Below are 24,561 nucleotides of genomic sequence, written 5' to 3'. Positions count from 1 at the left end.
ACAGCCCACGGGAGGAGGCAGGGCAGCAGAGGCTCTGTCTGGTGGGTGCGCGTGTTGTGAGAAGTGCAGTGACTCCCAGGGACACCCAGGTGCAGGGGCACAGACAGAGGCAGGCGTCCTGCTGGTGCCACACAGAGACGCAGGGTGCGGAACGCCCATCCCCTGTGCCCTGTGTCTCTGAGGAACGGTGGAGGTCAGATGGTGAAGTGGGGAATTCAGGTTTTTCTAAGGCAACCGAAAATGAGATAGATTCCCACCAAGGGAGCCAAGGCCCTCTTGCGGATTCCAGAAAACATCTGTGTTGTCCACACAGGCAAGGCAGCATGGGCATACAGCCACCACGAGGGGAGGACCCCAGGCTGCAGCAGCGTGGGGGGCGCGCCACGTACCAGTCATGCCTATTTCAACCAACTTCTGAAATTCAGGCTCAGAATCTTCATGCTACACGTCTTCCATGAGCTTTCTGAAGCCCGTTCATGTGTGTGCATTTCAACTTCTTGGTGTGGAAATAAGCTCACCTTTTCGCTCCATTTCCCATGAGCACTTGGGAGTGTCTTCCTGGAGCATCGTAGCGGACGGCTCGGATGCTGGGTCTCAGGCAAGGCGGGCAAAGCTGGAAAACCACCACCGCACGGACCAACCGGGGGCTCTGGCTCTGCTCGACCAAGGTCACTCTGACGCAGGAGCTGGTGTCGGGGTAGGGGGAGGTGGCCACGGCCTCGCTTAGGCAGCTGGGTTTGCAGACGCAGAGGGCTGAGAAGGTGGGAGGTTTTACTGGGTGATGTTCGGGGGAAGGGGCTGCAGGGTGCGTCTGCACGAATACAGGCAGAAGCAACAGCACGAGACCGGAGAAAGCGACTGTGCACGCAGCCTGTCCGGCGCACCGGGACCTGGCCCTGAGTCTGCTCAGCCGAGAGGTCCTGGGCCCTCCGGAGCCGAGAGCTGCCCTCGCCCATCTGCAGCAGGCGGGTGGTGTCTGCAAGCCCTGCCCCCCGACCCAGGGGAGCTGCACCAAGCACGGTAACTGCCGTCTGTACGCACGGCCAGCCACGAGGGCCCCTCAACAAGTTCACGGCAAGAGCAAATTAAAAGATGTCACTTTCATGCAAGAATTTTGAAATCCATGAATATAATAAAGTCTTCAATGTAGCTCACGAAAAATGTGCTTTATGAAAAGTCATGCATGGATTTCGAATATTTCTGCACCAAAGTAAACTCATTTTTTCCTTTTCCACAAACATGTGCCAATGCCCTCGTGTGGCACGGATGTTGTGCCCTGGGCACCTTGCCCGGGGGCAGACCTGCTGATCTGGTCCTGGAAGCCTTGCTGTGTGTTCACGTCCCCGGGGGGATAACTGACAACGCTCTCAGTCCCTTTCCCATCAATGTGGAACTCAAAATGCGTCCTAAGGGGCCGCTGCTCCGGCGTAGCGGGTTAGGCTGCAGCTGTGGCTCTGGCACCCCATGTGGGCACGGGTTCAAGTCCCGGCCGCTCCACTTCTGATCCAGTTCCTGCTAATGTGCCTGGGATAGCAGTGGAGGACGGCCCAAGGCCTGGGGCCCTTGTACCCCCCTGGGAGACCCAGATGAAGCTGCTGGCTCCTGGCTTCGGATCAGCCCAGTTCCAGCTGTTGCAGCCATTTGGGGAGTGAACCAGTGGATACAAGATATCTCTAACTTTGCCTTTCAAATAAGTTTTTAAACCTTAAAATAATTTATATTTAAAGAAAAAACTGTCCTAAGTGTTCCCAGCTCCCGAGGCTCCTCCCTGAAGTCCAGGGCTTCCTTTCGTGCCCCCATCAACAGCGTCCTGTGCATCCCCAAGTCAGCAATGGCTGAGCGCCCCGAGTCTCAGGGGGGTCCTGCTGACGGGGGAATTAACCGTAGGGGTCCCCTCCCCGCTGCCCAGGGGCACCCCCGTCGCCTCACAAGCCACTGCAACGTCTGGGCGAGAACTCACGGCTCCCCACCCCGGGAGCCCCGGAGCGGCTTCCACGGTGTGCAGCTCGCCAGACAGCAGGGACTCAGCACAAGAGGGGCTGGCAGGCCTCGCAGGGCGGCTGCTGGGCTGGGGCCTTCCTGCCTGAGTCCTACAACCTGAGACGCTGGATCTCATCCAGGGAGGCCCGCGGGCTTCCCCGGCTCTGAAGTAAGGGCTGGAAGGCCGTCCTCCCCAGGGACAAACCTAACTGGGCTGGGCCAGGGCAGAGTCCAGTTCCCAGGTGCAGGCCACCGTCTGACAGAGCGGCCGGCTGTGTCGGTGACGCGCTGAGCCACGGTCGGCAGTGTGGACACCGAGACTCCTGCCTGGGGGCAGACCTGGCCTTGCTTCCGTAAACGCTCCCCTCGGCATCCGGTGACCCCGTGCTGGAAGCCCTGTGATGTGGACTCCCAGCCAGGAACAGGGAATGACACACGACACTGGGGAGGCACGGAGTCGGCTGGGAGGTGCACTTGTGTCCCAGGCATTGCTCTCCTGTGGAAAGACCCAGGGCAGACAGAGGGAGGACACAGCTGCGGCCCGGCCAGAGGTAGCGCTGAGGTCCACTCCTGCCAGCTGTCCCCAGCCTGGAATGACAGCACCCTGTTCCCACCGGGTGATGGAAGGGGAGAGCCTGTGTCCACTGAGCAGCCACGTGGACACCTGATACCCACGGCCGTGGCAGAGATGGGCAGGGCAGGGATGTAGTGGTTCTGCTACTCCTTTGCACAGCGGCCACCTCTCAGGAAGGGGAGGCGGGAACAGAGACGCTGATCAGGGATGCTAAGAAGGGGAGCACAGTGCGGCCTGCACGCTGATGCTCCATGTGCGTGCTGAGGGGCGCGTCTGTGCCCGGCGTGGACCAGGCCTTGTCCTTACACCCAGAGTGATCCGGGGACAAACAGAGGCCTGGCAGGCACTGCCCCTGCACGTCCTCCTCCTGCTTCCAGAGAGCCAGGCTCCGGGCAGCTGAGGGCAGGATGCCCACCGCCCTCCCCTCCCTGTGCCAGGCGGCCCAGAGAGCACGGAGAGCTGCTTTCTTGGAGGGAGGACACCAGGCCTGGCGATGGCGCTTGTGCAGGGCACAGATGCAGGCACACGTGGGGAGGAACTGCCCAGGTCAGAGACAGACACGGGCTGGGGGCCGGGGACGGGCGGGGAGGGACGCTTGGTTTTCTGTCTCTCTCTTGCCGGGCACGGGCACCCTGGCCTTGAGAGCCAGCACAGCGGGACAGGGAGCTGACCACAGCGAGTCCCCGCTGCAGCTGACTTAGGATGAGGCCTGTGCCACTGTCCACACTGGGGAAATCCTGGACGCCGTATTTGCATCGCAGAGCACGGAGGGGCGGGGCAAGCTCCCCGGACACCCACAGCCGGGCTGGGGCAGGACTGATGGCTTCATTTTCTGCCCCACTCATTCTGAAGCCACACGAGAACTCACGCCCTCCCCTCTTCTCTCTGCCAGCAGAGACGCGGGCACTTCTACCTTTGGAACTTTGGTGGTGGTTGTTTAACTCAAACGGCACCAGCACCAGAGCCGAAAGTCTTGATGTCACTGAACCAGCCCCACTACCTTCCCGCAGGTGTGGGCGGCTAACTCTGCCTGTGCCCGGGGGTTATAGCGCCGGACTGAGACCAGCATGCGTGTTCAGTGGGGGAAAAGGAGGAAAAGTCACCAGCCATTAAAATGAAGCATGAACCCCAGGATCCCACAGGCCTGGAAGGACAGGGGTGTTGTGGGACAGTGGGCAACGCCACAGCTTGGGGATGCCTGCATCCCTTCCCGGAGCACTGGCCCAAGTCCCAGCTACTCTGCGTCTGACCCAGCCCCTGCTAACACACCTGGGGGCAGCAGACGGCCCAAGGATCGGTGTCCCTGCCACCCACCTGGGAGACTCAGATGGCGCTCTTGGCTCCTGACTTCAGCCTGGCCCAGCCATGGTTGTTGTGGCCATCGGGGGAGTGAACCAGCAGATGGAAGCAGTCAGGAAACACTGGCGGAAGGTGGCCCTCCCCACCCCCGCCCCGCCACAGTCTCCACGTGCCACCTGCCTCAGGGCGGCCACCAGGAGGTGCTGCCTCCCCCACCCCCTGAGAACCAAGCCCAGTGGCCTAGGGGGATGAAGGCAAGAGCGCAGGGCTCCCTGGGGAGGCAGCAGAGTGGTAACAGGTGCTGTCCACCAGCTGTGAAGTCCAACCCACGCCACACTGCCCCAGGCCTGAGCATGGGGGCCACACAGGCCAAATCCTGCTGGCCCACAGGGCCCCTGGGGAAGCACCGGCCCTCTGCTCGCCAGGCCCCTTCCGTCCACCATCTCCTGAGCACCTTGTCAGCAGGAAACTCACGTCAGGCTTGGGGGAACCTCTTGAAATGCTGTTCAGAAATGAAAAGGCAACCCCACCCGGCTTGCAAGAGGTGGTGTGTTGAACAGGGTGACGCCCACCCCCGTCCCCACCCCACCCCACCCCACCCCCGTCCTCTAGGACTGCGGAGCTGCCCCCCCACCCCCAGGAGGAGATTGTGTCAGAGAGCTTAAAGGTGCCTTCTTCAAGTGGAGGGACACAAGTCATAAACCAAAGGACCTGCAGAAGCCGGTCAGCACGTGTTTTCCGAAATCACACACGAAGAAGGGTGCGCAGGGAAGAGGAGCGAGAGCGAGAGAAGGCGGGCCAGGCGGGAGTGAAGCCGGGGAGGCGCCAGCCGGGCCAGAGCAGCAGGCACACAGGCGGGGCGGGGCGGGGCGGGCGGGGCAGACGCACAGAGAAGCTGCGGTGTAGGCAACCAAACCCTTTATTGTCTGAGTTACATTAGACGCAACATTGTAAAATTCCTGTTAGGAAACAAGCGAACAGCAGAGGTAGTAGAACGTCGGAGGAAGCGAATCCAAGCATAGTGGCTAAATAAATAAGAAAACACAAATCATATTAAATACCATAGTTGAACTGACATGAACGAATGAACAACGGAATGCACACTGGTGACCAGCGGAAGGAAGGGGCGCCCCCAGGCCCGCAGGTGCCCGCAGGTGCATCCCGCCCCCCGCACGCCAGCACACCAGGTGCAACCGCTGTGCCAGCGGGGGCGGAGACCCTAGTGGGCAGCCCTCCCTCCCCGCCAGGAAGAAGGCCAGCTCCAGCTCTGAATGCCGACAGCAAGGACGCAGACGACACCGTGGTGTCCCTTTGGGTACATGAGTTCCTTTAATAACTAAAACACAGAGAAACGGACAGGACCGAGTCACCAGTCCCCGCACACCCCTAACTGGCACCAGTTACTTTCAGCCGACAAAACAGGAGCCAGGAAACGCAGAAATGATCACTGTGGGGACACCACTGTGACGACGAGACATACGTGGACAGAAAGGTGGCCTGCCTTCCGAGGTGCCCGGAGGAATGGGTCTGTGACTTGCTGGACACAACGTCACAGGGCGGGTACAGTCGCGGGACGGCACCTGCACGGGCGCTCCTGGGGACAGCGACGTGCCAGGTCAACCTCGTACACATCTGGTGTGAGCACACCAGGGAGTAAGTAAAAAAAATAATATATATTTATATATATATACGCTAGCCGGTTACACTGCATCGCCTGCACCCGCTGCGAAGTAGCCTGAACCGTCAAGTAATTTAAATTCAGTAACAAGTAGAATCCAGAACCAAATGTGAACTAATAACAATAACAATAATAATATTATAATAATAATAATAATTCAACAAAACATTAGAACAGGGTGTGTGTGTGTGTTTTAAAGAAGTCTTTGTATCAGAAGCCCATTTTCTACAAAATCTGCACTAATTGCTGTAGTAAGTAAACTGTTGCTCTCACCAATAGTAAAGGTTAGGATAATTTCTGTACATGTAAAATTATTGCTTTTTTGAAAAATATATTTAGCATGCTCGTTTTAATCCATTTCCTGCCTTTACAAAATTTCACAATTAAAAAAAAACCTAGTAAAGCTTTTGCAAAAAATTTCACAGAACGTTTCCATTCAAGGCAGCAGTAACTTTCGATAATGCATATAATCGTATGTGCAAAGATCCGAAACTCAGCAACGTGACCATCACAGAGTCACGGCGACGGGAGGAGACGCCTGCTTCGGCGGGGGGCGGCACCGTCTGCACTACTGAGGAAGAGGTATATAAAGCCGGCCCCGGGCGGGGACAGCCAGGCGGGGGCAGAGGGCCCGGACCACCAGCACCCCAGCGACCCCGGGCCCGCGGGCTCCCAGACGCCTGGGCCCTGACCACAGCCGCTGCCGCGGGAGGACGCCCCGGAGGCGTGGTCTTCCTTGGTGAGCAGTTTGCAGAATGTAGCCCTGTTACAAAAGGTCCTGAGAATAAACAAAGAAGCCGCTTTTTTTGTTGTTTTTTCTTTTTTTTTTTTTTTGTCTTGTTTTGTTTTTTTTTTTTTAGTGTTCAACTAGCCTCCCTTTCCGAAGCAGAAACACACAGCCCCAGGCCGGAGAAGCCTCCTCGGCCGGCCTCGCTCAGCACCACTGGCCGCGAGCGCGGGACGCCCCGAGCGGGCGACCGCTGCACCGCTGGGTCTGTCAGCGGCCCCTGGCCACCAGCCTGGCTCCCACAGCACCTGAGCCCACGTCCTCCCCCTCCGACCCTCTTCAACGCCCGGAGACAGGAGAGCCGGAGGTAGGGACGCTTCGTCACCCTGGCGCCACCAAGGGCATCCCGCTGAGCGGCCGGGAAGCACCTCAGCCTGTCCACTCTGTCCAGCACACGTGACAACTCTTCCTCCAGTGTCTCAAACTCTTCTTGAGTGACACCGACGCCTGGGCTCCCGCGGGGCCTGCCGTCCGCACACAGGGGACGTGTCGGGGGTGCGCACGTGAGCACGTGCGGGGTCCACGTGGGATCTTAGAGGGCAGCATCGGCAGGACAGGGAGGGGCACCGCCCGGGCTCCCGAGCCGCAGGGTGCGGGGGGCTGCGCCAGCTGATCTCACAGGAAGTGGCGGCGTCCGGGCGGGGGCTGGAGGCGGCGTCTAGGCTCCCTCTCTGAGAGGCACGGTCTGGGCAGTACCTGGGTTACAATGGTCTCTCCCCTGCATGAGAAACAACAGAGCGTCACTTCTGCCTCATGTCCCCGAGGGCCTCTGCCCTGCCGAGTCTCTTAGCAACCTCCACCCATCCCCATCACAGAGCAAGCTCCCTCGCAGCCACAGTGCCCCTGACTCGGCCGGGGCTCATTTTATATCTGCATGAACCACAGCGTCTGCGTCAGCCCGGGAGAAGAGGTTGAAAGACGCACCAGGGGTTAGGGGAGGAGAGGGAAAGGCGAGAGTCCACCCTACAAGGCGGATTTACAAATGAATGACAGTTCCACAACAAGGCACATCTGGGGCCTCAGAGGAGAACGCACAGCTCCCGCCTGCCTGGGTTGGCCAGACCCTGAGAAAGCTCTCACCAAGGGCCCTAAAGAATTACCAAGACCACCTGCTCTGGCATCCCATATGGGCACCGGTTCAGGGCCCGGCTACCCCACCTCCCATCCAGCTCCCTGCTGATGGTCTGGGAAAAGCAGCAGAGCGTGGCCCACCCGTGGGCCCCTGCCACTGATGCGTGGAAGCAGCTCCTGGCTCCTGGTTTCGGCCTGGCCCAGCTCTGGCCACTGTGGCCATCTAGGGAGTGAACAGTGGCTGGAAACTCTCTCTCTGTAACTCTAAATAAATAAATAAATAAATCCTTTATGTATATGAAAGGCGGGTCTTCTCGAGCTGAGCGAGCTGCAGGAGAAACACGAGCGTGTTGTGTGTGCCCGCAGCTCTTAGAGAATGCCTGCAATGGGCATTTGGAGCATCGCTGTCTGAAATGGCATTTACAGTCCAGGGGCAGAAAAAACGCACAGGGCAAGATGAACCCCACTTCACCGCATCAGCCTCCAGCTAACCGCTGGAAACGCGCGTGCATGCCCGCAGGCCAGCCCCGGCTTCCAGCTCTGCCCACAGGACCCCAGCATGGAGGGGCAAAGGTCTGGCTGCCGGCATGCATTAAGTCTCCTCTCCAGCTGACAGCCTCAGAACACTCCTGCGCCAGACCAGCCAGCCGCACGGCAGCAGCCAGAGGACCGGAGCAGACGTCAGGAGGACACCAACTCAACCTGAGGGGCTGGGCGTGCAGGGTGCGGACAGCAGGTTCCCCACACCTGGGAAACGGCAGCGGAGGGAGGAACGTGCAGGTGGCACCCACCCCCAACCCCGGCAGTCAATGGACAAAGTCCCCGGCGAGCCTGAGGGCTCCATGCCGAGGACTTGCACCACAGGGCTCCCTGGGCGCACAGCCTGTGTTCCCGCAGGGGAGACTGGGCGTCAGGGTCTCCAGAGCACCTGTGTGGGGGTCGGGCTCGCCAGTGGCTCCATGCCGGGAAAGCACGGGGCCCTGCGTGGCTACACTGCACCCCGGGTGGTGCACCTGCCAGCTCTTGTTTGGCGTTGGCAGACAAGGAGCCTAAAGACCCCGTGCAGGGGCCGGCGCCGTGGCTCACTTGGTTAATCCTCCGCCTGCAGTGCCGGCATCCCACATGGGCGCCGGGTTCTGTCCCGGTTGCTCCTCTTCCAGGCCAGCTCTCTGCTGTGGCCCGGGAAGGCAGTGGAGGATGGCCCAAGTACTTGGGCTCTGCACCCACATGGGAGACCAGGGAGAAGCACCTGGCTCCTGGCTTTGGATCGCCGCAGTGCGCCGGCCATAGCGGCCATTTGGGGAGTGAACCAATGGAAGGGAGACCTTTCTCTCTGTCTCTCTCTCTCTCTCTCTAACTCTGTCAAATAAATTAAAAATAAAAAAGACCCCGTGCAGAGGGGACGGAACGTAAAAGACTGAAGTGTTCGGCTGCGTGGCTCAGCAGGGTTTAACGTTTGGTTCAGAATGACTTGTGAAGTCCAGATAGCCCAAGCAACTGGGCGTGCATCTGTGCGCACGATCCCGATGCAGCCCTGGGCTCTCAGGCCTCCTTACTAAGAGTGTCGTTTTAAATGACTGATCTGTGGACTATGCTTCGATGACACCACACAGCAGCCATATGAAACAAACAAGACGGGAGAAAAGACGCACGGCACTGTGGCCCAGCAGGCTGACCGGCAGCCTGCGACGCCACGTGCCACGTCAGAGCCCAGGCCAGGTTCTAGCGCCGGCCGTTCCACTTCTGGTCCGGCTCCCTGCTAATGCACCTGAGAAAGCAGCAGCAGATGGCCCAGGGCAAGCGCCTGGCTCCCGGCCACCCACGGCGGAGACCTGGAGGGGTTCCAGGCTACGCCTGGTTGGCCTGGTCCAGCCCTAGCAGTTGCAGCCATTTTGGGGAGTGAACCAGCAGACAGAAGATCTGTCTCCCTTTAAATAAATAAAAAGATAATCCTTAAGGAGGCAAAACAGAGCACACGTAAGCCGCCTTCTCCTCCTACAAGGAAGAACAAACATTAAAAGCCTGCGCTTGGAAAACGTGGCCCCGCCCGCACCCCCCACCGTGAACTGTGGGCCCCCCCACACCCCTGCTGCAAACTGTGGAACCCCGCCTGCACCCCTGCTGTGAACTGTGGAACCCCCGCCTGCACCCCTGCTGTGAACTATGGAACCCCCGCCCGCACCCCCCACGGTGAACTGTGGGCCCCCCCACACCCCTGCTGTGAACTGTGGAACCCCCGCCTGCACCCCCCCACCGTGAACTGTGGGCCCCACCCCCGCCCGCACCCCCCACGGTGAACTGTGGGCCCCCCCACACCCCTGCTGTGAACTGTGGAACCCCCGCCTGCACCCCTGCTGTGAACTGTGAGCCCCTCCTCCTGCACCCCTGCTACGAACTGTGGAACCCTCGCCTGCACCCCTGCTGTGAACTGTGGAACCCCCACCCGCACCCCTGCTGAGAACTGTGGAACCCTCGCCTGCACCCCTGCTGTGAACTGTGAGCCCCTCCTCCTGCACCCCTGCTGTGAACTGTGGAACCCCCACCCGCACCCCACCATGAATTGTGGGCCCCACCCCCTCCTGCACCCCTCCATGAACTGTGAGCCCCCACCGTAACCCTCTCTTCCTTCACTCAGGGCTCCACTTGACATGGCCGACTCCCAGGTGTGGAGGGGCAGAACCTGGGAGGGGGTGGGTAGGGAGGGCCTGAGGCCCCACCTCCGCCACCCCAGCACTCCCCGCCCCCTTCCCACAGGAAGCCGTAGCTTCCCGGGCTTTCACGGCTAAGCACTGGCATTGCCCAAAGATGACCAAGGGGCCGCCAGCTGCATCCCCACGACCTTGTCCTACCACGGCTGACCCAGGACACTTCCGAGTTCTCCAGCAAGGGCAAGGAAACAGGTGGTAGTGAAGCCTCAGCCCAAACTCCAGCCCCTCGAGAATTCAGTGCCACCCGGACCCCACGGCCTGTGCCTCCGTTTCCCGGGCAGACGTGGGCTGACCCTCGTCCAGCACAGCTGTCCAGAGCGGGCCTACCTCTTGCTGGAGCGCCCGCGTGCAGATAAATCCTGCACCTCTACCAACCTCTCCCACGTCTCCTCAATCGCCTCCTGCATCGAAGTTGGCGGCCTGCACCCAGCCACCCACGACAGGCCCGGCTCGTGCACAGAGACCTCCATCTCCCAGGACACAGGGGCAGCCTCGGCTTCCAAAGGGGCCAGGCGAGCTGTTTTCCCTGAGGGCGCGGGCCCTCCACCGCCCGCCCGCCCGCCCGCCCAGCGTGGTCAGGGCGAGGCTGGGTCGGGGCTGCAGTTGCTTTCGCTGCACCTCCTACTCAGGGCAAACAGGGAACACGCTCCACGGTGCCTGCTCTGCTACCAGAAAGAAAATCCTGAACGAGGGGACGGAACCGGACCCGGGACACGGCAGACAGGCGTGCGCAGCGCCGAGCGCTTGACGCGGGGACGCCCACAGCCAAAACCGGGACAGGTTAGGCTGCCATTGTTTTTTTCATTTCCTATTGTTTTGATTAATGGAATTATTTCTCCAGCTTAACTATTTTAAAATAGCATTTGGAATAATGAGAAATAAACGATTAATCTTTACCTGCCGGCAAAGGAGCCAAACAAACCAGAATACGGGAGTCCCAAAATCGGGCAGGGAATGGTTTTTCTTGGTTTCAGAAATCATTGTTTTTAAATTTATTTATTTATTTATCTGTTTATCTATCTATTTATTTATTTGAAAGTTGAAAGGCAGAGAGAGACAGAGAGGTATTCCACTCGCTGGTTCACTCCCCAAAAGGCTGCAATACCCAGAGCTGGGTAGATTTGAAGCCAGGAACCAGGAGCTTCTTCTGGGTCTTGCACGTGGGTGCAGGGGCCCACGCACCTGGGCCATCCTCCACTGCCTTCCCAGGCCATAGCAGGAAGCTGGATCCAAAGCAGTGAAGCCAGGACATGAACCAGCGCTCATACCGGACGCTGGCACTGCAGGCAACGGCTCCACCCGCTATCCCCCAGCGCTGGCCCCTCAAAAGTTATTTTAACATCTGACTTTTGACAACAACCTGACAGAAACAACAATTTCTCACATTAAGCAAACCTTCCAGTGTTTCTGCAAAATGCACAGGGCAGTAAAACACATTCAGCATATTATTTTCAAAAAACTTCCTCTCTGGTTATGAGTATTAATGATTACTAGAGACTAAACATTTTTTTTAAATAAAGAAATCTACCACCTGTTGAATCACCCCCAAAACTCCCACAGCAGACAGAAATATGCTGGACCCACGTCAGGAGCCAGGGACTCCATCCAGGACTCCCACGTGGGTGACAGGGACCCGAGTGCCACGGCCATCTCAGTGGCCTCCCGGCATCTGTAGTGGCCAGCGCTGGAGTCAGGAGCCAGGGCCCCACCAGGCGATGTGGGTGTCCCACCCGCCAGGCACGTGGGATGTGGCTGCCCCGCCCACCAGGCACGTGGGATGTGGGTGTCCCGCCCGCCAGGCACGTGGGATGTGGCTGCCCCGCCCACCAGGCACGTGGGATGTGGGTGTCCTGCCCGCCAGGCACGTGGGATGTGGCTGCCCCGCCCACCAGGCACGTGGGATGTGGGTGTCCCGCCCGCCAGGCACGTGGGATGTGGCTGCCCCGCCCGCGAGGCACGTGGGAAGTGGGTGTCCTGCCCACCAGGCACGTGGGATGTGGGTGTCCCGCCCGCCAGGCACGTGGGATGTGGGTGTCCCGCCCACCAGGCACGTGGGATGCGGGTGTCCCGCCCGCCAGGCCACTCTGAACGACTGCGGGAGCTCCCCCTGTCACTCAGAACTCGGCTTGGGGCGTCATCCATCTCTGGCATCAGAGCTGTCACCAAAAACACAGCCAGCCCAACTGGGGTGTCCTGACCGAGCGGATTCTCCACGCAGGCTAACGCGTCCGCCTCTCACCCTTCTCCAGGGCTCACAGCAGGTGTGCAAGGCACGGGGGCCAGGGCTCCCTGCTGTGGACCCTGGGCCACCAGCCCACACCCCCACCCACAGACAGCAGCAGCTCCAGCAGTGCGGCAGAGGAGAGGGCTGGGCTCCTCAGTTCCCGTGTGCGGACCCCGGAGGAACAAAGCGGCCCCAGACCTGCCGGACTGCATCAGGCCTGGGGGTGGGGGTGGGGGTGGGGGGGCTGGCCGGCATCACCCGGACAGGAAGTGTAACACTAATAATGGCAACGTGGGGCTTGGGGCACCCGGGTGGTTCCTGTGCACACACATGAGGGGAGGTTATACACGCATACAAACATTTTTTGCACAAAATAAACTTATCACCTTTTAACTCCATCTTCCCACAAACATTTTCAAGCACTGATACACACAATGACCCCACCAGCCAAAGGCCTTCTGGACAGAGAACAAGGAAACCCCACACACGCTGACGCAGCCTTTCTCACGGCTTGCCTGCACCCCCTTTAACGACCCAACAACCATCTCTCCAACCAGATGGGCCGAGAGCTACGGAAGCACACGTCCGCCGGGCTCCCCTGACGGCGCCCGCTCTCCCACCTCCAGCTCTTTCCCTGCGGGCTCCTTCCCAGACAATCTTCCTCCACCCCAGCAGGGTCTCCCAGACACCGACACCGCAGTGTGGGGCGGGCATGCACCCCTTTCCTCAATCGCCCCTGGCCAGGCAGACACGGGGGCGGGCAGAGTTGGCCCTGGCCCCTCAGGACCCCGCCAAGGGCGGGTGCCCGGTACCCCGTGCCCAGTGCGGGAATGACAGCTGGAAAGCCCAACTCCCAAACACAGCTCCACTCAGTTAATTTAGCATCTACTATGTGCACGGCAAGAGCTCGGTGACTTTTTCTTAGCAAACAGCTTCTGTGTGAACACAAAGCTTCGCAGGATCCAGAAACAGCCCATGAGCGACAGCTGCTGCCCACAGGGGGAGAACCTGATTTAAGTGTTAATTTGCTCATGCTGGACACGAAAAGAACACGGGTGATAAACAGAAAGAGCTACACACTAGGCACACATAGTGACAGAACATGCCCCCGCAGATCCGTAACATCCCACACGAAACACCGCCGACTGCCAGGGGCCGCTGTGCGGTGCAGTGGGTTAAGCCACCACCACACCAGCAGCCAGCAGCCTGTGTGGGCGCCAGTTCGAATCCCAGCTGCTCTACTTCTGATCCACTTCCCTGCTGTGCCCAGGGAAGCAGTGGAAGATGACCCAAGTCCTTGGGCTCCTGCACCAGTGTGTGAGACCCGGATGAAGCTCCTGGCTCCTGGCTTCGGTCTGGCCCAGCCCTGGCCCTTGCGGCCATTTGTGGAGTGAACCAGCGGATGGCAGATCTCTCTCTTTCCCTCTCTCCATCAGTAAGCCTTTCAAATCAATCAATCAATCTAAAAAAAAAAAAGTGTCAACTGTGACTTTGTACAAACAATGCAGAGGACAGGACAGGACAGGACAGAAGCCCCCGCAGAGCCAAGCTCCTGCCTGTTCCTGACGTATCTCTGATTCTGGCCAACGCTACGGGATTCTTAAGCTGTCACCCCAAGACACGTCAAGGAGACCACAACGTCCTTAAAGAATCCGAACTCCCAGTGACAAATCCACACAGCCACTTCCCTCGCAACAAAGGTGGGAGGAGCTGTGGGAGGCCAAGGTCTCCAACCTGGAGTCCAAGAAACCAGTGGCTCTGAGGAGAGGCACAAATCCGAGCTAGGCAGGCAAGGAGCCGGATGACCCCAGAGACTCTCTCCCAGCAGTCAGCTGGGTGCTGGGCGGGGCTGACTGCAGACCCTCCCAGCAGCCAGTGGGGCGTCCCTGAGTGGGGAGGGGACCTGAGACTGCAGACCCTCCCAGCAGTCAGTGGGGCGTCGCTGAGTGGGGAGGGGACCTGAGACTGCAGACCCTCCCAGCAGTCAGTGGGGCATCGCTGAGTGGGGAGGGGACCTGAGACTGCAGACCCTCCCAGCAGTCAGTGGGGCGTCGCTGAGTGGGGAGGGGACCTGAGACTGCAGACCCTCCCAGCAGTCAGTGGGGCATCGCTGAGTGGGGAGGGGACCTGAGACTGCAGACCCTCCCAGCAGTCAGTGGGGCGTCGCTGAGGGGGGAGGGGACCTGAGACCGCAGACTCTCCCAGCAGTCAGTGGGGCGTCGCTGAGTGGGGAGGGGGCCTGAGACTGCAGATTCTCCCAGCAGCCAGTGGGGCGTCGCTGAGTGGGGACTGAGACTAGAAGCGGGTAGACGTCAGAGGACAACAGCATGAACGAAGTGTCCTCAGGACTGAGAGTGACACTGTCCCGTGTCTCCAGGGAGACCCCAATGGCCATGTGACGTGTCCTCCAGTCTCCTTGTCTCCCTGCCTCTCTGCCAGGGATTTTCACGAGTGCAGGTGGAATTCACGTGCAGTAAGTGAGACCTCCACTCTCCACAGGGCAGCCAGGGCTGCCGCCCCCCCCAAACATGCTGACCCCAAAGCCGGGGTCCCGTGTACACAGCCACGCCCCGAGTCCCCTGCAGTCTTCAGCACCCCCCCCAGTCATGCCTGGGGAACACCCCCAGGGCGTGGCAGATCTACTTCCGTTCAAGGGGCCGTGCCGGAGCCGGAGCAGAGCCACGGATCCTGGAAATGTCCCAGCTAAGCATTGGCAAGGCTTCGCCTCTCCGTCACCAAGGGCCATAGTGCCACCAGGTAGGTCCTGACGTTCTGGGAGAGACAGAGCGGCTCAGTGAAACTGCCATGTGCCAAAGCATCTGTCCAGCAGAGAGGAAGACAGGGCATTTCCCAATGGACAAACCCTGACCCGGTAAGATGGACAGTGTGGGACCCCAACAACAGATACGCGGGGCTCCTCCGGCACTTGGCTCGCTCGCTGACGCATGGCAGGCCCTGGCCCCACGTGACAGGGACCACGCAGTTCTCAACTCTCGCAGGGCACAGCGACTCTGTGTCCCTTCAACAACCAGGAGTCCAGCAGGGGAAGAGCCGCCAGGAGGGGGCGGGCTGACCGGGTCCCACCCCTCGGAGGACTCAGCTTTGCGGGGGGCGGGGAGGGGGGACAAGGAAGTGCCTCCCCGGGGGGTGGAGCGGGCAGCGGCAGGGACTGTGCCGCGGCCGCAGGGGAGAAGCCGCCACGTGCAGAGAGCCAGACTCCGGGAGAGGGGCCCCAGGTCGTGCATGTCCCCGGGACACCACGGGCACCTGTGAAGCCAGGTGCACAGGTGGGAAACGTCTCTTACACGCCATTAAGGAGGGAAAACGTGCCTGGGCCTTAGGCAAAGGGTCACTCCAGGTCCTCCTGGAAACACTCCTGCAAGTCACCGCCGGTGCCGAAGCGCCCCAGCAGCGCCTCGCCCGGCACCACCAACAGCCACCGCCTGTGCCCACTTCCCCATGCTCACATCTGGGACGGCCGCGCTCTCCGGGGCTCCGGCAGGCTGCGTGGGGGCTGGGCACAGCCGCCCCCTCCGGGGCTCCCGCAGGCTGCGTGAGGGCTGGGCACGGCCGCCCCCTCTGGGGCTCCCGCAGGCTGCGTGGGGGCTGGGCAGAGTCAGGGCGACGGAGAATCATTCACACATCTGGAAGAACACGCCGCCTGTGTCTGGGGGCTTGCGGGGAGCAGTTCGGTGGGCACCAGAGTCCCCGAGGCCGCGGGAGCAGGGCCTGGCTCAGGGGGCAGCACCTGCACCTCAAGGGTGTCCGTGACAGACGGGGACGAGGAAGGCCAGGTCCCGGCCCGTGCTGGGGTAAGCTGCTCTCCCGTCACACTTACCGTGGGGGGCGGTGGCCGTGGTGGCCTGGGGCACGCCCTTCCTCACTCAGCTGACAGCATTAAGGACCAGAGGCAGCGGGACCTCTTCCCACGCTACTTTCCACGGGGCCCGTGTCTCTCTGCACCAGCCCAGCCCACGCGTACGCCCATCAGGCCTCTCGTGAGCACCCCGGCTGCTGCCCGTCTCCGCAGCGTGCCCATGGCACCCTGGCACACAGCACTCAGCCTCATGAGGGAGAGCCAGGGCCTCTGCAGAGGGCCACCCTCTGTCCGGAGAGGTCTGAGGCTAGCCCAGGGCCAGGCGGGTCCCAGGGGATGCCAGGCAGGCGCAGGTTCCGCTGTGCGGTGCCAGCGGCATGGGCACCCGCTCCTTCCTCATCTGACTGAGGGAGCTTCGGCAAACAGGCTCATCTGGCTGCAACCTCAGGCACTCAGCCCAGGGGAGCTGGGCCACAGGAGCCACAGTGGGCAGTGCTGCGCCTGGCCAGGGGCTCAAGTCTCTGTGTCCCCCTCCCCGTGTCCCCGAGCGTGGGGCCCACCCCGGCGGTGGCAATACCTGTGTGCGCCCGCATGTGCGCCCTGAGGTGGCTGGGCTGGTGGAAGGTCTTCCCGCACTCGACACAGACGAAGTCCCCGGGGCGCGCCTGCGGCCGGAGCGTCCCTGCGGTGGAGGTGGCGCCGGGGAGCAGCACAGCGTGGCCGTGGCCGGGAGGTGTGCGGGGGAGGAGGGGAGGACGAGAGAAAACACCGTTAGTCTGTCTGACGCATCGCCGTGTGAGGACGCCGCCAGGCCCATGACAACTGCCAGCCTTCACCTGGGCGCCAGCTCTCGGGCCGGGCTCGCCCAGGACCGCAAGGACGCATAGATTACAGCGAACTCACACCCGCCCCCCACGACAGGCTCAGGCCGCCACCCGGCTCTGTCAGGCAGCATGTCGGCCAAACCACAGTGCCACCACTGTGCCAGCGGCAGGCGCGTGGGAAGTGAGCGGGATCAGAGCCGGCCGTGCCCAGCTGGGTCCCAGGAGACGGCATGGAGTGAGCACAGCCCTTGGCCGGGCCCCCCGCCCCACCTGCTGTCCCCACGGCTCTGCCTGCAGCGCCCGTACCAGACTCAGCCTGGGGACACCTGTGACCCGCCCCCTGGGGAGCTAGTGACACCAGCAGCCCCCGGCGGATGCACGCACTATACCACAGCAGTGGCATGGGTACCACACCAGGCTGCTCCCCTCACCAGACGCCAAGCCCTGGGCTTCCAGAGAGCGAGGAAAGGGACAGAGGGGGCGTGGATGCTGGGCCTGCATCCCCCTGTAGCTCCAGAACCTTCCCCCGGGCAGGCAAGAAGAAGCTCCCCTTTCACGTCACAGCAGTGCCGACACCACCTCCCCGTCGGGCTCGGGGGGTCACCCCACGGGGAGAAGGAGACAGAGCCACACGTGCAGCCGCTCCCTGGCTGAGCGGGTGTCAGGCCTGGTGTGTGATGGACACCCAGAGGCCCCGACTCAGGATGGCTCCGCAGAGGACAGCGGCCTGAGATCACGCCTGTGCCACAGTCAAGGGCACAAGGACACGCGTGATTTACCACAGCGAGGAGCGTGGACTGCGAGGCAATGCTGGCCCGCCCAGTGAGCCCTCGGGGCCCCACAAAGGAGACAAGTGTGAGCCGACGCTCAACCCTCAGTCACTCACGAAAGCCACAGACGCCCCCGTCCACGGCAGGTGCCCCGGTGACCCATGGGCCACACTGTCCCCACACCCCGAAGCTGCAGTCCGGGCAGGACTCGGGGGGCTAGGATGCCGGCAGCACAGGCAGCGAAGGCACCCAGGAGGCTGAGCACATAAACCGGAGTGAGCAGCCGGGCCCTGCGAGGGGCGTCTACCTGCAGAAGTGGCGTGCAACACGGGGCTGCTGCCCGGAACCCGCGCGGAACCACGGCGTCCAGCCACACAGCAGCAGGAGGGAAAGGCAGCGTGGGGCCTGGCCCTGGACGCGCGGCACAGCCGCGGCCGGGAGGGAGCCCACCCAGCGGCCCGGAAGGCTCATGCCCGCAGGTCCGCTGCCATCCAACGGCTGCCATTTAACCTTTCAGGGACAGCTTTCCTCCTCGGAATTCTGCCCGGGAAAACCTCAACATCCAAAGCCACCTTGGTCCGCTCACGCCACCGGGAGAACCATGCAGCCCCGCCCCCATGAAACAGCCCAGACACTGGGACCCTCCGCACCTCCCAGGGCGGCTGGGGCGCGAAGTGTGGACGCACCGGTGCCGCCCCCTCGCGGCGAGGGCCAGGCTGTGCGGGCTTCCAAGCATGCAGACAACACCCTTCTCAGGAACCCTGACCTGCTGCTTCCTATCAGAAGGCTCACTCCTTCAGGGCAGCGCGTGTCAGCACGCGTGCGCACACGCACGCACACACACACAGGGTCCCATGCGTTTGACCATCACGCTTTCTCTCCTCTTTCTAAAGAGAGGATTCCCTCCCTTGGCAGGCAACATTATGCCTCATCTACTCCAACGTTCTGAGCTCATCACCACGGCCATAAACGTACTTGTGCTTGGAGACGACCGTGTGTGCAAATGGCTCCGGCACCTGCTCCCAGAACCCAGGTTGTCTACAGAAAGTGCCTGGGAGGGAGGCTCGCCAGCCCGCCACCCTCCGCTGAATTAAACTGCGCCCCCCCTCCCACAGGGAGAACGGGGAGCCGAAAAAGACGCGTGAACAGCAGACGTAACTGCTACCACACTAACGCACCCTTGGTCAAGGGGACCATGCACCCTTGGTCTAGGGGACTACGCACCCTTGGTCTAGGGGACTACGCACCCTTGGTCTAGGGGACTACACACCCTTGGTCTAGGGGACTACGCACCCTTGGTCTAGGGGACTACGCACCCTTTGGTCTAGGGGACCATGCACCCTTTGGTCTAGGGGACTACACACCCTTGGTCTAGGGGACTACGCACCCTTGGTCTAGGGGACTACGCACCCTTGGTCTAGGGGACCATGCACCCTTGGTCTAGGGGACCATGCACCCTTGGTCTAGGGGACCATGCACCCTTGGTCTAGGGGACTATGCACCCTTGGTCTAAGGGACTACGCACCCTTGGTCTAAGGGACTACGCACCCTTGGTCTAGGGGACTATGCACCCTTGGTCTAGGGGACTATGCACCCTTGGTCTAGGGGACTATGCACCCTTGGTCTAAGGGACTACGCACCCTTGGTCTAGGGGACTATGCACCCTTGGTCTAAGGGACTACGCACCCTTGGTCTAGGGGACTATGCACCCTTGGTCTAGGGGACCATGCACCCTTGGTCTAGGGGACTATGCACCCTTGGTCTAGGGGACTATGCACCCTTGGTCTAGGGGACTGCCTTATGCTCCCAGTAAGGAAACTCTGATAGGCAGTTTATCCAGAATCACCAATCCCATTATTTCCCATTTAGTTTAAAATCCGTACTACCCTGTGATCCACGCGGGCTGCAGAGTCCGGGACCACGGACAACTGATGACGCGAGAAGCTGGCTGTGGCCACAAGGCACTCGGGCCCTGGCCAGGCGTCTAGCTCGGTCGCCACGCCGCACCAGAGCACACCAAGTGCAGGCTGCTCCCGGAGGGTGGGTGTGGGGGTCCCGGGGCTGCCTTCCTGGCCCGAGAGTTTCTAGACAACTCCTTCCGACAGACACACCGTGCGGCCCCACACGGTGGGGAAAGCTCCCGAGCTGTATCTCTCTTCCCTTCCGGATGACACTTGGTGTCAGGGGGCCGGCTCGCAGCCACGTTCTCTCTACAAACCAAACAAGCCCACTGCAAAATCCGTCACGTGTCCAGCACCGCGACCGCTCCCTGCACACGGCGGACGGCTGACTGTTCCAGACAACGCTCATCTGTCCCGACTGCAGGACGTGTGGGGTCAGGGCCGGCCCGAGGGAAGAGGCTGTGGTCCTTGGTCCTGCAGGCGGCCTCAGCACATGTGCGGGGCAGATCTGCAAGGAACCGGTCAACCCGTGTGAAACCAAAGGCTACTCTGACGTCCGACGAAAGAAGCCTCAGGACCTGATGGGATATCAACGAAGGCCAAGGGCGGGTGGCTGCGGGGACTCGTGGGAAAGCCACGCCCCAGCCAGCCTGGCCTCCAGCGCGCCCAGCCACGCGGCCCTGCCCTGGCGCTCTGGCAGCCTGCTCAGCAGGTCTACGCGATCTGCTCAGCTCCCTGAGGCGGGGGGACGACAGCCAGCCTGGGTGGCCTCCCTCCAGCTCAAACACCACGAACACGCAGCGCCCAGGGAGAGACCCGGCACGGAACGGCTGAGAACAGGGGCGTCTGACGGAGGACAGGGCCGTCCTGCAGAGGCACGTCCGGCTCTCGGCTCACCCCCATCGGCCAGCCACCAAGTCTACACGGGCGGCCAGTCCTGCCCGGCACTCGGCACTTCTCGGCTCGTCAACCCAGGGGGATGGTCCCCGGAACTGAGATTCCAAAAATGCACCCAACAGAGGCATGAGGGGACCAGAGGTCATCAAGACGAGGTCAGAAGCCATAAACATGCCAGTGAGTCCAGAACACGTCACCCGAGGGAACACAGGAGATGCGTTCAGCATCGGTCACGCTGGAAACAGCCACATCAACCTCCCTCTCTCTAAGGAAGATGCTCGGAGGACCAGCGAGGAAAACCACCTGCTAAGGAAAAGGAAAACATGGCGGGCTACTTGACGTGTCACGCGTTGCCAGCGGAAACTCTCAAGACCTCGGGAAAAGCAGCAGCTGGGGCCCACGGGCGGCAGCCCACAGGCCTGCTCGAGCAGGTGACGTGGCGCGCTCCGTGGGCGGGGAGCTGGACGGTGCGTGCAGCCGCAGGCGCACAGATGCCCCAGCCCCGTGTGCTCAGGGAAAGGCCGTGGAGCATGGCACTCATGCCCCAGTAGGGCCCCGCAGGCCCAGGACAATGCAAGCCAGGCCCCTCACTCATTGGGCATCTCCAGCCCCACCCTGCAGGGCCCAAGGACACGGGGTGGAAGGGCTGCGGCTGGCTCAGCTCCAGGGGCCAGCAGCGCACCCGTGTTCCCTTCACGGCGCAGCAGGTGCACAGGTGCAAGGGGCAGCAGAGGCCGAGCACACCCTCGGTTCAACAGCAAACCACACAGGGGGAGGCTCGGGGCTGCCTGGCCGGAGAACCCACCGGCCATCCCTGCCGCACAGCGCATGCACGGGCGCGACACGGCCCTGCCCCCGTCAGGTCTCGAACACGACCCGCGTGGCTCACCTCACCCTAAGCAGATCACAGGGGCTCGCTGGCCCTGCAGAGAACGGCCAGACGCTGCGGGGACTTCTCCCATGCGGAGAGCATCCTGACCAAGGGCGTCGCTTCACACCCAGGCCACCTACCAGCGGGACGCCCAGGGAGACCCCAGTGCCCACCACAGGGCGGCGCCACCCTGGGGAGCCAGGCCCCTCTCCAAAGGGCCCCCAAGCCCTGAAACCCCCTTCCCCCTCCGCGCTTCCTGCGTGCTGGCATCGGGGGCGTGAGATCTCAAGGTCCTGCACACGGAAGCCACCTCGGGACAGCGCGGGTTCGTGATGGGTGGGTGCCCGGGACGGCAGGGCCCCCGGCGGACGAGGCGCCGGCGTGCAGCGGCCTTACCTCTGTGCTCGGGCCCGGGGCCGCCGCCCCAGCCCTGGTACAGCGTGGCCAGGTCCTGCGGAATGTACGTCTTGAAGATGCTGAGGATGTCCAGGCGCTTCTCGTGGCCCTCGGCGGCCGGCTCCTGCTTGATGGAGTGCAGGACGGGGGGCGCCCCGGCCGCGTCCCCCCGGGACCCCGCGGCACAGCTGGCCAGCGTCCTCAGCTCCTGGGCTGCCTTCAGAGGGGGCTCACAGGGAGTGAGAGGCGGGCCCCCATCGGCGTTTGCGGGAGGCTGACCCTGAGGCTGAGGGCTGCATTTGGCTTTCAGGGGTTCGGGGGCGATGTGCTTACTTGGGGGGGGGCCGTACTTCTCCAGTGGCTTGCTGCTGGCCGCGGGCTGGGCGCCCACCCGGGGAATCACAGTGGGCGTGGGGGTGGCGCTTCCACTGAGGCTCCCGCCGCTGCCCGGGGCGGGCGCCGGCCTGGAGCCAACCTCCAGCTTGGGTTTCAGCAGGGGCTCCTGGCCGGGGCCGGGTCTGGTCTGTCGAGAGCCGTCGGTACCAGATGTCCACAGCGCACAGGGGCTGCTGGAGTGGCTCTCCTTGCCCTTGGGCGGCCCAGGGGCTCTCGCGCTCGCGGCCAGGGGAGCGGAGCTGCCGCCTCGGGGTCCCGGCGCCCCGCCTGGCACCTGAGTGCGGGTGAAGCGCGCCAGGAGCAGCGGCTGGCACTCCTTGCCGCCCAGGGCAGGCGGGGGCCCCGTGCGCCCACTCCGGGCCAGGAACACCAGGCTGCTCCTCAGGCTGCGCTGGCCGTCGGGCTGAGTCCACTGCGGGGCCATGGAGTTGCAGCTGACCCTGTGCCAGAGGCGTTTGTGCACCCACAGGACCTCCGGGTAGTAGGTCTTGTGGTCGCAGTAAGGACACGGGTGGACGACCAGCGCGGCCTGCAGGGACGAGGCCGCGTCCTTACTGCTGGGGTCGGCCCGGCTCGACCTGGCGCTCAAATCCAGCGGGGTCAGGTCTGGGACCGGCGCCCGTCTCCTGCCTGCAGGGTGCTCCCGGCGGTGCCCGGCGGATGGCTTTTCTCTGGGGTGGCCGGCCTGGCCCTCCGGCGCGAGCTGCGGGTCTGCTCCGGCCACGCTCGGAGGGGCGTCCACACTGTCAGGGGCACTGGGGTGAACCGCTGGTGTCTTCCAGGCAGCAGAAGCCCGACACGGCTCAGGCCGCGTGCACGGCTCCCTGCCACAGTCTTCGAGGACGACCCCGGCCGTGGGCACAGAGGCGTCTCTTTCGGAGGGGCTGGTTCGGAGCGCGTGAGCCTGGTCCCCGTTGGAGAGCACAGAGGATGCCATCTCTCCTTGAAAGCAGCAGCCACGCAGCTGTCCCCCTGCAGGAGGCAAAACGTGAGAGGGGAGTTAGCATTTCTCACCAGCAGGAGCCAGGCGGGGGGTCTGGCAGGTGCACAGGTGCTCGGCTCGGCCAGGCGCACGTGCAGCCCCAGGACAGCGCCGCGTCTGCCATCAGTGGCACGAGTGCAGCTGCTCTCGCCAACTCTGTGCCGAGCTCGCCAAGCCAGGGCAGGACAAGGCCACGGTGGGCAGTGGGCTGAAGTAACTCAGACGTAGGAAGGCACCAGCTCCACGTCACTGCACCGCTGCTGTTCTCGGAGCGCAGGCAGTGACGCCAGAGTCGGGACGGAACCCCGACGGCTTCCACCAGCCTGGGTCTCCACGAGACTTCTCTTCCAAGTCCTCTCCATCTGAGGCTCTTGTGGGGTCCTCGCGGTGACCCAGGTCATTTCAGGGGAAGAAACAGAGGCCGGATGAGACCCTGGACACGCAGAGGTAAGGACAGCAGACGGCTGCTCTGCCTGGAGGTGCCAGTGTCTGCCCCCACAAACCTCCCACGTGAGACCCAGGCCTCAGGTCCAAATCCTCAGCTGTAGGAGTCCATGAGTGAGGGGTGGTCAAGCTCCCTCCCTCGACGCCAGCACTGCCGGGGTCAGAGCACAGCCTGGGCGCCGCCCCAAACTCCGAATCTCAGCAGGGCGGGGTCTGCCGAGGGTTGGGGCAGCCGGAGCCTCCACCTCCCGCGGGCCTGAGAGCCTGCTCATGTCGGAGAGGACCACAGCACAACCGGACGACAGCTCTGCCTCGGGCTTCATGTGTGACCCCAGAGCGCTTAAACCCGGGGGCCAGGTGACCCCGGGGTGCTTAAACCTGGGACCAGGTGACCCCGGAGCCCTTAAACCCGGGGGCCAGGTGACCCCGGAACCCTTAAACCCGGGGACCAGGTGACCCCGGAGCCCTTAAACCTGGGACCAGGTGACCCCGGCGTGCTTAAACCTGGGACCAGGAGACCCCAGAGTGCTTAAACCCGGGACCACCTGGGACCAGGTGACCCCGGGGTGCTTAAACCTGGGGGCCAGGTGACCCCGGAGCCCTTAAACCTGGGGACCAGCATTCAGACCTGCACAGCTGCCTGTTACCTTTGGAGCCAGAGCACGTGGCCAGCTGGTATCTGTCCTACAGCCCAGCCACAGCAGGCACAGGAGGCCCCAGGTTAATACTTATTTGTTTATTTGAGAGGTGGAGTTACAGACAGAAGAGAGGGAGAGACAGAGAGAGGTCTTCCATCTGCTGGTTCATTTCCCAAATGGCTGCAACAACTGGAGCTGCGCTGATCCGGAGCCAGGAGCCAGGAGCTTCTTCCCGGTCTCCCATGTGGGTTGAGGGGCCCAAGCATGTGGGCCATCCTCTACTGCTTGCCCAGGCCACAGCAGA

General features: G+C 62.3%; 1 protein-coding gene across 4 annotated transcripts in view; it reads right to left on the bottom strand.

The window, feature by feature from the left end:
• Nucleotides 1–24,561, bottom strand: part of ZNF516 (zinc finger protein 516) — a 160,609-nt gene that overhangs the window by 70,275 nt on the left and 65,773 nt on the right. For 3 of the 4 annotated variants that reach the window (XM_070049852.2, XM_089304972.1, XM_089304971.1), the window contains exons 3-4: nucleotides 21,798–23,165; nucleotides 16,716–16,820 (exon numbers count right to left, since the gene is read on the bottom strand). In XM_070049852.2, the coding sequence (XP_069905953.2) occupies nucleotides 16,716–16,820; nucleotides 21,798–23,165 (1,473 nt within the window). Of the gene's footprint in view, nucleotides 1–5,159; nucleotides 7,037–16,715; nucleotides 16,821–21,797; nucleotides 23,166–24,561 lie in introns of those variants that run through there. The other variant, XM_089304973.1, reaches the window with a different exon arrangement.

This window comes from Oryctolagus cuniculus, chromosome 10, assembly GCF_051225735.1.
Source record: "Oryctolagus cuniculus isolate XC-2025 breed Fujian yellow rabbit chromosome 10, ASM5122573v1, whole genome shotgun sequence".
Lineage (NCBI taxonomy): Eukaryota > Metazoa > Chordata > Mammalia > Lagomorpha > Leporidae > Oryctolagus > Oryctolagus cuniculus.
The sequence above is the reverse complement of the archived record's forward strand: the minus strand, read 5'-3'. Positions and strand labels throughout refer to the sequence as shown.